This window comes from Triturus cristatus, chromosome 11 (assembly GCF_964204655.1).
Source record: "Triturus cristatus chromosome 11, aTriCri1.1, whole genome shotgun sequence".
Classification (NCBI taxonomy): domain Eukaryota; kingdom Metazoa; phylum Chordata; class Amphibia; order Caudata; family Salamandridae; genus Triturus; species Triturus cristatus.
The window spans coordinates 63,453,623-63,468,257 of NC_140594.1; the positions used below are offsets into that span (position 1 = coordinate 63,453,623).

At 43.0% G+C, this 14,635-nt stretch overlaps 1 protein-coding gene across 5 annotated transcripts in view; it reads left to right on the forward strand.

Annotated features, from left to right (window-relative positions):
• LOC146783245 (uncharacterized) overlaps positions 1-2,975 on the forward strand; it is a 312,026-nt gene extending 309,051 nt beyond the window's left edge. For all 5 annotated transcript variants that reach the window (XM_085633267.1, XM_085633266.1, XM_085633265.1 and 2 more), the window contains one exon: positions 554-2,975. In XM_085633267.1, the coding sequence (XP_085489393.1) occupies positions 554-1,078 (525 nt within the window). In that variant the 3' untranslated portion in view covers positions 1,079-2,975. The remainder of the gene's footprint in view (positions 1-553) is intronic.
• The last annotated feature ends 11,660 nt before the right edge of the window (positions 2,976-14,635 follow it).

Genomic DNA, 14,635 nt, shown 5'->3' on the forward strand with positions numbered 1-14,635 from the left:
CTGCTGGAACGTTGCTGCCCCTGTGACAGAGGCAGGCCGGTCTCACAAACGGGAACACACACACACCACACACTACTCAACCCCGCCCCCGCCCCGAGGGATTCAAGCCGTGCCAGCATGCTAAGAGAATGGAAACATATTAAAGGGACCCTTGGGTGCAAAGTGGCATAGAATGAACAAAAACAGACTTCTGTTAATGAAACTGTCTATAGATCACAGGGCTTTTGTACTTTTAGTACGTATGTGTGCGTTGTATGTGTATGTGGGATGTGTGCTATACAAGTATGGCATATATTTATTGCTTTGTGTGGCATGGTTTGCGAGTGAATGTTTTTTGTACGTGTTGGATGTATTGTGCAGATTGTGTGTGTGTGTTTTAATGTGTGTGATGGGATTGTGTGGGCTGCGTTTGTTATGTTTGTATGTGTCTGTGTACTAAGAAATCTGTTGTGGGTTAATTGTCCGCTTTCATTTTATGCATTTGTTTTGTATTGTACTTGTGTGAAAGTAGTGTATGTTTTCTTCCTTGACACCCTTTTATTTTCTGTTTCAGGGCTTGATGGCAGCGGGAGGGAATTCCAGTGAAGACAGCAGCGGGCAGGCCAATCCTACAGCACACGTGGGGTGTGCCTCCGCACCGCCCCACTCACAGCCTTCCCACAGCAATTCCTCGTACCCACTTAGCCAGTCTGCCCAGCGGCAGCGCAAGGTGTACACTGGCAGCCTTAAGAAGTCTCACTTTGGGAGTCCCTACTTTGGGTTTCGGGCCAGCTCACCGGATGAGGGACAGGTGGAGCATCCAAGAGCTGCCCAGGAAATTAGCCCCATAGAAATCCCACGCATTGGCCAAGAGACTGCCAAGGAGGGTCTGAGCCCTGGCAAGCGTAGCTTGGGCAGCCTTACCCGAACCAAAGACTTCTGTATGGAGATTGAAAAGTCCAAGCCAGTGTTTATCATTTCAGAAGAGGAGGACCAGCAACCCCTTGTGCTGGCGGAGCAGCTGAGCGCTGGCGGGGACGCAGAATGCGCAGAGGGACACATGAGTGTGGGTCTTTACGAGCCAAGGCATCAGGACTAGTCCTTTTAAGGCTGCTACTTGCCTCCTGCTCTATATGGGTGTGTTGCACACACATAGGTACCCTCTCAAGATCCCTAGGGCTTTGGGATTTGGCTTGTCCTGGATCCCAAGGTGACCTCATCGGAATGATCAACCGTGAGTCTGCGCCCAGTGGGAACTGTCCTTACCCACTACGCATTGGGTGTATGCTTGAGTTATAGATTTGATTGGCTCGAGCATGCCTTACCAATCACGGGTCATCAAACTGGGAATGTTTAAGGAAGGAGTACATTGAGAGTAGGGGTCAGAATAGCCGGTGTCCATAAGCTGCATGACATATGTACTATGGCACACACCACGATACAGGGTGGAGAGCGTTTTTCCTCTCCAACAAGTTGGGAAAGTGAGACCCTAGGTGTGAAAAGCCCCAAACCTACTGTGCATTCCACAAAAGAAGCTCCTGGTTGGTTCATGGCACAACCTTCTCTAAGGTTGCACACCCCGCTCCACATTCTCTTAGATCAACACTTTTGTGAGTTACATTTCTTCCTCCACATAGGTCTGCATTGTGCACAAAGTTTCTCCATAAGGTCACCACGGCTGTGACATGTAGACGTTTCCTCAGGTGTTCCACCAAGTATTTGTCAGTATTATTGTCTCTATAAAGTCTGTGTTGTTGGAGGGTAGATGATTTGTTTCCCGCCCAGCGCTCGGCAGCCATGTTAATGGAGCCACAAAGGCAAAGAAGGGTTTCGCGGTATCAGAACCCAGACAATGGAACATGGTCTTCTGTTGTTAGAGAAGAAACATACTAACATGTTTAGAATTTGCAAAAATGATCCTTTTACGGCTTGGTCGCTGCACTATGATACCGGAGAACAACGCGGTGGAAAGTAATTAGGATTTATGAGTTTGTGAGAGTTGTGCTATCAAGATACCAGAGCAGACTATAGTGTTTCTGCCCAGCATTCAGAAGCAGATTGGCCTATGGGTAAATCGGGAGATTTTGTGAAGCGCCATCAGCGTTGGGGAACAGCCAGTCTCATGGGACTGACCCATTCCCTGCACTCTGCCCTACCTGGAGGCTTCAGTTCTGCTCTAGTCCAGGGGACTTCAATCCATGTTCCAAATTGATTTCAGAGCTGTGCATGAAAGTATGGCCTTGGGTAATACAGCAAAGGTCTACATTTTAACATGCATCCCTAAGCTTCAAGGTCAGAGGTCATGATCATCAGGATGCAATCCTGGCCTTGTTTTGTTTATAGGGTGGGAGAAGCAATGTAGCCAACAACAACAGTGCAAGCAGCATGAGCATAGAGGCCAATATTGTCAACTCCCAAGGTTGAATCCAGTAGACTGCTGTCAGAGAACCCGCCAATCACGCGCTGAAGGCTCCGCCCATGAGGACACGCCATTTAAAGCAAAAGGAACTGCATCATGGAATCAGAAGAACACATGGCCGCACTCTGTTTTACCAAGTCTCAGTGGGTATGGAAGAGAACGTTTTGTTTATGTAAGAAAGGAACATGATAAGACTGTGTTCCTCACCTTTATTTATCCATCTCTAGTAATAGTAAAATGTGTCCATTTCTTTGTACTTCAAATATAAGTCACCCAGAATTAATATATATGTACATATTTGTTTTCATGCCCATGAGTCTCTGAAGAAATAATAATTTACTGATAAATCCTCAATCTTGGGTCTTTCTTTAACTTTTGGCAAAAATGTGCAAATCTCTCTATGCTTTGTCCTGATCACAAAGACTGTGCTCACAGGATGCAACGTGGGGGTGCTCGTCCGAGGACAGAAATGTAACAGAAAATAAAGCAAACAACATTGCTCATTTACGTAGCATGCACCACAGCCTGGATTGCAGGTTTTATCCCTGTCTGGGTTCCTTTTTCATTGTTTAGTTTTTCCAGTTTTTACTAGTTCTGGCAATAGTGAGAGCTCGTGCCTTCTGTCCCACCGTGAGGATTCATCGGTTGATGACATCAGCTCAACCACCAATGGCGACAGAGAGCCCCACAAGATGGCCGCCAGTCACTTCCTGGTTCCTGAGAGTTAGAAGGGAAACAGTAAAGTATACGAAGGATGTACCTTAAAATGATCTGCCTCCATTGTCTGCTGCTAAGCTTGACACCTTTCTAAGACCAGTCCTAGCTCTTAGCTGTTTTAATTGTTTCACTGGAATTTTAAACGTGCTTCTCTTAATGTTTACATTTTAAGTGATGGACCCATAATATGTCTTTAATTCTGCAGTTTTGAGGGCAGATGGATACACTGACTTGGGTATGTTTTTTGTGAGTTCAGTTAGTCTGACAATTTTCTCCCCTTATAGTTTAGCGTTGCATTCTTCATTTGTGAGCAGTTTTAGTGATTCATTCAAAGGTGCGTTTTTTTTCTTTGTGCCTTTATTTTTTTTTTTCTGCTTCTATGGATTCAAGCATGGCCAACACGCCATGTTCCATGTATATGGAGTTCGAGTTCTCTCTTTTTTTAAATTTGAATCTGGTTAAGGATATGTTTGATAAGTCCATTTCGTAAAAAGGGGTAGTAGTTACACCGCAAGTGACTTGTGTCGTAAGGCGAGTTGAAAAAGTGGGAAAGCTGCTAGTAAAGAAGCAGGCGAGCGAGCAATGTCGGTGGCAAGAGTGGGAGGGATCTCTTGAGGGGTTTTGTTAATTTCTACTTTCCAACACATTTAAATCTAAACCAAAATATGCATTTTTAATTTAAACGTGTTTATACTCGCTCTCGACTCAAAGCTATTCTGAATTAGTACAGCACAAACCGGATCAGCAAATGCCACCAAACAGGGAAAATATAAATACAGTGCAACACTTAACATCAATGTACCTGCAGCAGAGCAGGGAACAGGATGGCGAAGATGAGACCAAGGCACAGACATCTACAACAGGACCTCGGAGTGCACCTCTCACTGTCGAGAATCTTAATGGTGGAAATAGCTGCCAGAAAGGGTTCTTTCTATAAAATAAACATCTGATTCGGAGGCTTTGGTAGGTGAGAAAGTATCATTTTGAGCAAAAACGATAAATATTTGTACAGCTAAATGTCCAAAATCTAAAATGGCCTTCTTTTGAGGGCTGGGGGAAACTGTGTTTTTTCTTCTTCAAATAAAACGCTCAATTCCTTCGAGTATTAAAGTTTTTTTTCTCCCATACATTATGTATGGGAAGCCGTCTGCGTGAAAACTGCATGCAACACAGACCGTTACCAGCCCCAGTGTTTTGTCCACGGAGTTTGAAAGTCACGTGATGATTGACACGTGAAGGCATCGGGCCTGGTATAGATGCACTCTCTTAGTTCACGCAAGACATTTGCTGCTTGAACTACGTTTTTCAAATGCCTACAAGGAAAACAGAAGCCATGCGTACCATGCATAGCTAGGAAACTACAAAACACATCACACATTTCAAGGGAACACACATCAGGCCGATCCCAGACCTCACTGGAGCTGAAACTGAAAGGTTTTTTGGAATATAGAGATTAAGGCACTTTGAAATGTAATCTTGCACTGAGGGAAGCAGAGCACGAATAGAATGCCCCACGACGGTCAACACACTTTAGAACGTGGACGTCTAACCTACAAATATGAAGGCAAAATCATTCTGGGAAAGTTGACAACTTTACTACAGGCGTCTCCGACGAGTAGCTCGTGGGCCACTGGGAGCCACTGGGAGCTCTCCAGATACCTGAGAGTAGCTCTTATGTGCGCACACCAGCCTACTCCATTAGAAGCTTTTGCTTGGCAGAATTAATATGTGTATACCAAAATTGTAAAGTATGTATTTGAGACAAAAATGTATTTATTTTCAGAATTTACAGCTGATCTTTACAGGAAACTGGTTGAATTTTCAAAATATATTTATAGCTGGTATTTGAGTGATAAATCCTATGGCTTTTGGGGAGACTTAAATATTATTAAGATTATTACCTTGATGCCCGGGACAAAACAGCCATGGCTATTAAATATCAGCCATGCAATAATTCCACATTGACAAAGCCTTTTGTTGTAATACTGCAGCAAACCGTGCCAGAAGCACTGATGTGACCACTGCTGGTGATCTTGCATAAGGTGGTCTCTGTGATCACTGCTGGTGATCTTGCATAAGGTGGTCTCTGTGATCACTGCTGGTGATCTTGCATAAGGTGGTCTCTGTGATCACTGCTGGTGATCTTGCATAAGGTGGTCTCTGTGATCACTGCTGGTGGTCTTGCATAAGGTGGTCACTGTGATCACTGTTGGTGATCTTGCATAAGGTGGTCACTGTGATCACCGTTGGTGGTCTTGCATAAGGTGGTCACTGTGATCACTGTTGGTGATCTTGCATAAGGTGGTCACTCCGATCACTGCTGGTGATCTTGCATAAGGTGGTCACTGTGATCACTGCTGGTGATCTTGCATAAGGTGGTCTCTGTGATCACTGCTGGTGATCTTGCATAAGGTGGTCTCTGTGATCACTGCTGGTGATCTTGCATAAGGTGGTCTCTGTGATCACTGCTGGTGATCTTGCATAAGGTGGTCTCTGTGATCACTGCTGGTGGTCTTGCATAAGGTGGTCACTGTGATCACTGTTGGTGATCTTGCATAAGGTGGTCACTGTGATCACCGTTGGTGGTCTTGCATAAGGTGGTCACTGTGATCACTGTTGGTGATCTTGCATAAGGTGGTCACTCCGATCACTGCTGGTGATCTTGCATAAGGTGGTCACTGTGATCACTGCTGGTGATCTTGCATAAGGTGGTCTCTGTGATCACTGCTGGTGATCTTGCATAAGGTGGTCTCTGTGATCACTGCTGGTGATCTTGCATAAGGTGGTCTCTGTGATCACTGCTGGTGATCTTGCATAAGGTGGTCTCTGTGATCACTGCTGGTGGTCTTGCATAAGGTGGTCACTGTGATCACTGTTGGTGATCTTGCATAAGGTGGTCACTGTGATCACCGTTGGTGGTCTTGCATAAGGTGGTCACTGTGATCACTGTTGGTGATCTTGCATAAGGTGGTCACTCCGATCACTGCTGGTGATCTTGCATAAGGTGGTCACTGTGATCACTGTTGGTGGTCTTGCATAAGGTGGCCACTGTGATTACTGCTGGTGATCTTGCATAAGGTGGTCACTGTGATCACTGCTGGGGATCTTGCATAAGGTGGCCACTCCGATCACTGCTGGTGATCTTGCATAAGGTGGTCACTGTGATCACTGCTGGTGATGTTGCATAAGGTGGTCACTCCCATCACTGTTGGTGATCTTGCCTAAGGTGGTCACTGTGATCATTGCTTTAGATATTGCATAAAGTGGTCACTGGATTTTGCATAAGGTGGTCACTCCGATCACTGCTGGTGATCTTGCATAAGGTGGTCACTGCGAACACTGCTTTAGATATTGCATAAGGTGGTCACTGGATTTTGCATAAGGTGGTCACTCCGATCACTGCTGGTGATCTTGCATAAGGTGGTCACTGTGATCACTGCTGGTGATCTTGCATAAGGTGGCCACTCCGACCACTGCTGGAGATCTTGCATAAGGTGGTTACTCCCATCACTGTTGGTGATCTTGCCTAAGGTGGTCACTGTGATCATTGCTTTAGATATTGCATAAAGTGGTCACTGGATCTTGCATAAGGTGGTCACTCTGATCACTGCTTTAGATATTGCATAAGGTGGTCACTGGATTTTGCATAAGGTGGTCACTTCGATCACTGCTGGTGATCTTGCATAAGGTGTTCACTAATGTAAACTTGCCTATGTTCTTTATTAGAACGCTAATATTAGTACCTCAAAGAATATTTACATTGAAAATAAGTAGCTCTTATTACAGAAAAGGTTGGAGATCTGTGCTTTAAGACAATTTGATTTAATGCACTCTTTCTAAAGTTGAATGAAACCTGTCTTTCTATAAAGTAATCATCAACTAGGACCGATCATACTTTGATTAGTTCCATCAAACGATCAGAAGAGCCCCAGTAGCACATGACCCCACAGTGGTAGCACCAATCAGAGAGCTCCCAGCCCCTAACACCTCCGAGCATCATATGCAACATTCCGCCCAGGGCATCCCATTGGCCATTCATCCTCAGCAAAGAGTGGACAAGGGCATCGGTGCTCTCCTGTTAAGTTTTGACCTGGTAAAAGCCATGGGCCGCGCCCTCTACATCTCACAAGCCATACCATTACAGATACACCATGAGCCTCCTCACATCTTTTACCTTCACAAGCAGATGCAACCAATGAAATCCACATTTCACGTTTCTACGGCAACACAAACTTTCTTATGCAGCATCACACTTGCCAACTCTCACAGCAACTGCACATCTCATGCTGACTAATTCTCATGATGCAAACAAGCATGCAGCAGACATAGCCACACTTACTCTCATTAATTACACAGATGCCACCCCTCTTACAGGCAGCGAGTTCACCCACCAGCCCCATGTGTCTGATGTTCTAACTTTAGAGGACTGCAGCACCCAGCACATTGACTGACGAAAAGAAACGGAAGGGGGAACTGTGGCAACGAATCCTTCTTCTTCACTTTGCACAATCCAGCTGTTGCTGACAAGCAACACCTTTGTACTTCTCGTCTGCTGTCCTCCACACACACACAGATCATCTCGTCCCACCATCCCCACCGACCATCTAACATTGAACTCCTTGTTGAACTCCCAAGATGTCTGACCAGAGCAGCCTCCACCAGAGAAAAGATCATCTTCTTCCTTGGCACCTTCACTTGTCCAAGTGATGCACCAATCAGGACCATGAAGGAGGCCTTCAGTCTGATGACCACTGCTGACCTCACTCAGGTAATCACACTACAAAACCACACTTAAAGAGACCCTAGAATCCTGCCGTTCGTGGCATTATCAGGGCAAACCTCACCTGCCAAAGTATGTTGACTGGACTGACCATGCTGCCATCACTATTCCCCATCTACTGATGTCAACGCAAGCCAGCAAACGGAATGAGCCTATCCTTCATCCCAAGAAGTGGGGATTGGAGACCACGAGTCTACCATTGCCAATGCGCTCTAAGGAGCCCCTATGGCTCAGTTATGGGACAGACGTTATTCAATCTAAACATAGAGCCACTAAGCCTAATCCTGAAAACAACCCTGCACCAATATGCTGGCGACTTGTTTAAAGGCCTCAACAATCAAATACATCTTAATTCTTTGATGCTGCGTGTCTCATTACAAACCTGGATGATATAGAACTTCTTTCAACTAAACCCCCCGAAAAAATATTTCTTCCTGCTCTCCTCACCCATCAAGACTAAATGTGATCCTAATCTATTGAGATTCTTGAAACTAGAGGGTTTCTCACCCACTCGGACTCCCGTGTTAACTCCCTTGACCCTACACGTAAATCCTTACCCTTGTGCTACCCTTAGATCCCATGGCCCTAAACATGAAGCCTAACCCTTGTGCTACCCTTAGATCCCATGGCCCTAAACATGAATCCTAACCCTTGTGCTACCCTTAGATCCCATGGCCCTAAACATGAATCCTAACCCTTGTGCTACCCTTAGATCCCATGGCCCTAAACATGAAGCCTAACCCTTGTGCTACCCTTAGATCCCATGGCCCTAGACATGAATACTAACCCTTGTGCTACCCTTAGATCCCATGGTCCTAAACATGAATCCTAACCCTTGTGCTACTCTTAGATCCCATGGCCCTAACCATGAATTCTAACCCTTGTGCTACCCTTAGATCCCATGGCCCTAACCATGAATCCTAACCCTTGTGCTACCCTTAGATCCCATGGCCCTAACCATGAATCCTAACCCTTGTGCTACCCTTAGATCCAGCCCTCATGCCTCATGAGTTTCCATTGGCTTCCCGGACGCTTATTTATAATGTTTCACGCTTGCAATCCTTATGTAAACACTAATGTGTAGTTTAATGCAGAGCCGAATCCTATGATAAACATTATTCGAGGTGGAATATGGATGCAAGTCACCCAGGTAACAGGTCTTGCATTCATGTGAAAAAACACAAATTGCCCAATATTTGTGAAAAAGGTATCCATGTTCACATCAAACAGAGAAACAGCTACCATTCCATTAGATTATTCAGCAAACACAGGCCACAGAACTCCTTCCTCGAAGTGCGATTGTAATGACTACCGTATTTTTGTCTGCAACTTCAAAACATAAATAATGAATAAAGTAACATGCATTTAAATGGATCCTAGATTTGTAACGCCTATTTTTACAATTAGTACAGTTGACGGTATTGAATATTTATGTAGTGAGTAAATTTCAAAAATTCCATCCATGCAATTGAATAAGGATTGCAGATAAAGGACTCGTAAGACCATGCAAACAAACCTTTCAGTGTGAAGTCCATCTGGGGTTCTTGTCAACATTTGTATTGATTTTGATTCTATTTGCTTTAGTCTCTCTTCACTTGTCCTTGATCCTTCCTTGGAACACGAATGAGTGCAAGAGCATGTATTTCTAAGAAGCATTGCAAATGCTTGTTCAACATGTTTCAGGCCTGCCGTTGCAGACTGTGTCCAGTTTTAACCTGCCAATTCAACTTGGCAAAATAACTCATTTTCCAGGCCTAAAACTCCCTTTTTAATACATATAAGTTACCCCTAGGGTAGGACCTAAACTGCCAATTGGGCAGGATGTGTTGTATTTAATAAATTGGGCGTGTAGTTAGCCATATAAGTTACTGCACCCTTAATTATGCTACTGCTGGGATCTTTTTTAACAAAAAAAGCAATCGCTCTCCATTAGTTTGAGTTAGAGCTATTGGCATTGTAAATGGCAATGCCTTTTACCTTTGTGTTATGGAATGTATGTATGTGGTGTGTAGTGGAATTATGTGGGTTGTATTGGATTAGTTAGCTGTGTAATTGCGTGGCGTGTAATTGTGAGGTGTGGATAGGATTTGTGTAGTGGAATGATGTGGCATGGTGTACTGTGGAATTATGTGGATAGTATTTATGTGGTATTTAGTGAACTAGGATTCTGTGTTATGGAGTGGGATTATGTGGAATGGTATTTTGTGGAGTGGTATGTAGGGCAGTTTAATTATGTGGTGCACTGTTGAATTTTGTGGCATGATGTGGAATTGTGTGGTGTGGATTGGATTTGTGTGGTGTGTTGTGTCATTGTGTTGTTGTAGTGGAATGGTGTTTGGGAGTAGAATAATGTGGTTTGGTGTTGAATTATGTGGTGTGCATTGAAAATGTGTGGAATTGAATTGTGTGGTGTGGAACTGTTTGGAAAATGTTGCGCTTTTGCGACGAAAAATAGCAAATAGTTAATAGCTAAGATCCAGATCGGTGTGTTTGGGTGTTTAATAAAGAAAGAGTTAGAGGTGTTGGTGTTGTAATGTAAATATCTTACTTATGTACTATGGACTGGAGTGGATGTATGTGGTGTGTAGTGGAATTATGTGAGTTGGATTGGAATTGTTAGTTGTGTCATTGTTGTGTGGCGTGGATTTGTGTAGTTGAATTATGTGACATGGTTTGCAGTAGTATTTTGGTGTTTTTGACTGTATTAGAGTGGCATTTTGTGTTGTGGATTGTTATGTAGTGGAGTTTAATTATGTGGTGTGCTGTTGAATTTTGTGGTATGATGTTCAATTCTGTGTTCTACATTTACTATATGTGGTGTGTAGTGGAATTGTGCTGTTGAGTGGAATAATGTGGTTTGGTGTTGAATTATCTAGTGTGGAATGGAGTTGTGTGGAGTTGAAATAGTGTGGCATGGAACAGTGTGGTGTTGAGGGAAACCATGTTGAATGGAATTATGTGGCATGGTGTGGAGTGTATTTATGTGGATTGTTATGTGTCATAGAGTGGATTTATGTGGAGTGTATTATGTGGTATTAAGTAGCATGCAATTAGGTGGAGTTGAATTATGTGGTGTTGAGTGGTATTATGTGGATTGTAATCAGTTGTGTGGTGTGGAATTGTGTGATGTGGAATTGTGTGGCATTGTTTTGATTTATGTGGCGCTGAATGCTTGTTGTCTATCTACAGCAGTGCTGACTGAGTACATATAAAAAAGCCATCCCTTTTAAAAATGGTGAAAACATCAAGCAAAATCTTCAGAGAAACAATGTTAACATTCGTACAATTTCTAGAAAGAAAGCTGCGCTGTTTATAGTTCCTAAGTGAGCTGAATTTTTTTTTTATTCCAGTAAAGGAGTCGTCCTTTTTTAGGAACCTGTGGGTTATAGTGGTTTGCTTATAACAAATAGGCCAGATGTATTGGTTACATCTAATATGCCCTGTTTACAGGTCTTGAGTTCCCTTGGATTTTGAATTATATTGTAGACAATAAAGAGATTAAAACAGGAACATTTTTTAAAAAGCAGCACACTATCCCATAATAAAGAAAAAAGCCTTGAAGACATCACAAATATTTTTTTATGATAGGCTAGTAGTGTTGGGATTAACCCGTAAATGTTTGTTAAAAAATAAATATAACAAGCATTTGCAATGCAACAGGTCTCGCATCAGTTAGAGTTAGAGCTTTTAGCGTTGCAAATAATAATGCAACACCAACAGCTCTAATTTTCAGTAATGCGAAACCTAACTATGCCACTATGATCCCATTATAAAATGAAAACTGCAAGACCCAAAAACGTAAAGCTTAAGACTTGTACAGAAGGAGTGGATCTAGGAAGCTTAACAGTTCTGAAATAGAAGGGAGTGTATGGGGGTGGGGGGTCTGTCCGGTTAATCAGCAAACGAAGAAGAGAAAGGGCTTGTCTGAGATCTGAGCACAGAAAAGCGAATGAGGGTAATGCACACTTTATATAACTACAAATCCAGCTCTGTTTTTCATCTTTGCACAACTGCAATTCAGTAAAATTACTCACCGTTTGAACACACTCATATCCCTCACACAGGAACACGGCGCCGCTCTGAAACGTCATTGTCAGTGCCCTCTTTCTCCCAATTCCGTCTTTGTTTCAGTTTCTGTTCTTCGAACTGAAAAAATGAAGCGCGTGCTGAGAGCCTGTAAAACGGAGCGGAGACGCCATGCGCGTGCACATCGCCTGTCTGTGCGTGCACATGGTTTGTCTCCCTTCGCTAGCAAAACCGTCAACAATAGTCTCGCCAAGGCGAAAGCAGCGCATGCGCTGCATTCGCTGGGCGAGATCTAAAAAGAAATGGATGATTTCGACAAAAAGTCCACACTGTATCATATTATAGTAACAGGAAAGCAGCACATGTTTCTTGAAAACAGACATATCCTTTGATTGCTGAACCTTATCTTATTAGGGCTGTCTCCTTCCTGGAGCACCCATAAAAAAGCTTGTGAGTAGCGTGAACTCTTAGCAATAAACTCTACTTCAGAATAACAAAAGGCTGGCTTTCACAGAGCTGTGACATTTGCATTTTCTAAAGCTTTGTGTTCTAGCAACTGAAGTGTGTGCTAAAGAAAAACACTCCCTTTGCATTAAAGCCAGCAATCTGCATTAAGTGACAGTAAATGAAAGATGCAAGGGGCTGTTACTGCACATATAATAAGCATAACAAGATTATTTATAAAGTGCCCTGCTTCCTCCTATGTCCGCAGAGACAGTGTGTTTTGGACACATGCGTCTTTAATCCATTGCTAAACTGTCTCTGCAGACATAGGAGGAGAGAGGGCACTTCATAAATAATCAGGTTCTTTGAATAGTGCCACACTTCATCTTTGTGGAAGTAGTTTTTAACATCTGAATGGCTGCAAAACTCCTGTTTTTGATAAAGAAAAGGTTACTGTGGGGAAAACTAAATTTAATGTGGATTTGCCTAAAAAAGTGTTTTTTCCAAGTTTACTCTTTCTCTGCCCTCATGCATTACTAAACCCTCCGTTTACAACTCATTTCTGCATGACAATTTAAACAAGCAATAGGAGGGACGGATGTTGGTGCTAATTAAAGCTGGGTGGGGGTGTCAATGTAAAACTTGCAGCAGACAGCATCGGTTAAAGATGCAGGAAGGAGGAGTGTGGAGGGAGCAGAGGAGAGGGAAGGAGAGTCTGTCAGTAATAAATTGTAAACATGCAGTTGCAGATTGCAGGAAAGCATGTCGTGCGTGCGATAGGAGAAAGCCATTTAAGAAAATAGTGCCCACAGACAGGATATAAAATACACTGCGTAACACCACAGTAAGAGGGCCAGTCCTCATGGGAGGTTACAAAGAGAGACAAGGAGGTACTAAGGAGGGACTACGAAACCTATTGACGAATCAAAAGCCATAATTTACAAAGGACAGGAAGAGAAGCCAATTGTAAAGATGGGCAAAAACATGGGAGGAGCTTAATACAAAAATACTGAATACTACATGTCTCGAAGACACAGCGCAAGTGCTGCTCCAAGCGAGACCTAAAAAGGCTACTTAAGTGGGTGACAAAATAACTGCTGGCGGCCCACTAGTAACATTTAATTTACAGACCCTGGGTACAAGTATTACCACTTTACTTATAAGTACGTTTAATGTGCCAATTGGGTGTATGCCAGTTTTACCATGTTTAAAGAAGAGAGCACAAGCACTTCAGTATTGGTTGGCAGTGGTAAAGGGCACAGTTGCCGAAGGCCAATAAAAATGAATCCAGAAAACAGGAGGGGTGAAGGCAAACACTCTGGGGGTGATACTGTAGAAAGGGCCAAGTCCAACATTATTGACCAGCTATAAAGTACTTCTTAATGAAAGAAACACATTTTGTATTTATTTTAGAAGCCTCTTGCCACCATAACTGTTCAGTCCTTTCGACATGTATAACCTGTCTCTTATACAGTTTGATGAGACATTGTCAATAAGTTTCCCAAACCTTTGACAAACGATAATGTCTCACAAAGGTATGTTCTGAGGCCCAGGTATCAGCTCTACATATCTCCTCCATAGAGACTGCTGTAAAGTCAGCACTAGAAGCAAATATAACTCTTGTAGAACATGCATGTATTTCATAAGGCACTGACTCTATTTGCTCTGAATATGTCATATCAATAGTCAACACACTCCACCTACTGAGATGTTTTGGTTGCCTTCTTCACTCTTCAAAGAGGCCAAAACTTACAGGAAATTATCCGACTTTCTCTATACCGTTGATATGTTAAGATAAATTGATAAAGCTCTTTTAGCATCCAAACTATTCAACAATGTTTCCTCAAGAGCAATATGGAAAGAAAAGAAAAAGAAGGAATGCTCCGTTAGAGACATGAAAGGAGAAATGAACTTCAGGCATCATTGAAGGGCCAGGCTTTATTATTCTAGCATCCTTATGGATCCTCGGGAAAGGAGGACCGAATGCTAAAGCTGAGCCTCTAAGCAGAAGCGATAGGTATTGGAAATAGGCGATCGTGATTTGAGGTCTACAGATTCGAAAGGTTCATTAGTATGGCCTTGGAGAGATTTAAGTACCAACAGAAGACCTTCAGGGGAAGAAATATGATGAGAATGTGGTCTAGAAAAGAAAAAACTGCTGCATAAACTAGAAATCATCAAATCAGCATTGTTTGAAGAATCATGAAATTTGTGAAGAGCTTTTATTGTGAGCAAATTAGTCCCTGATGATAAAGAGCTAGGTTAAGATG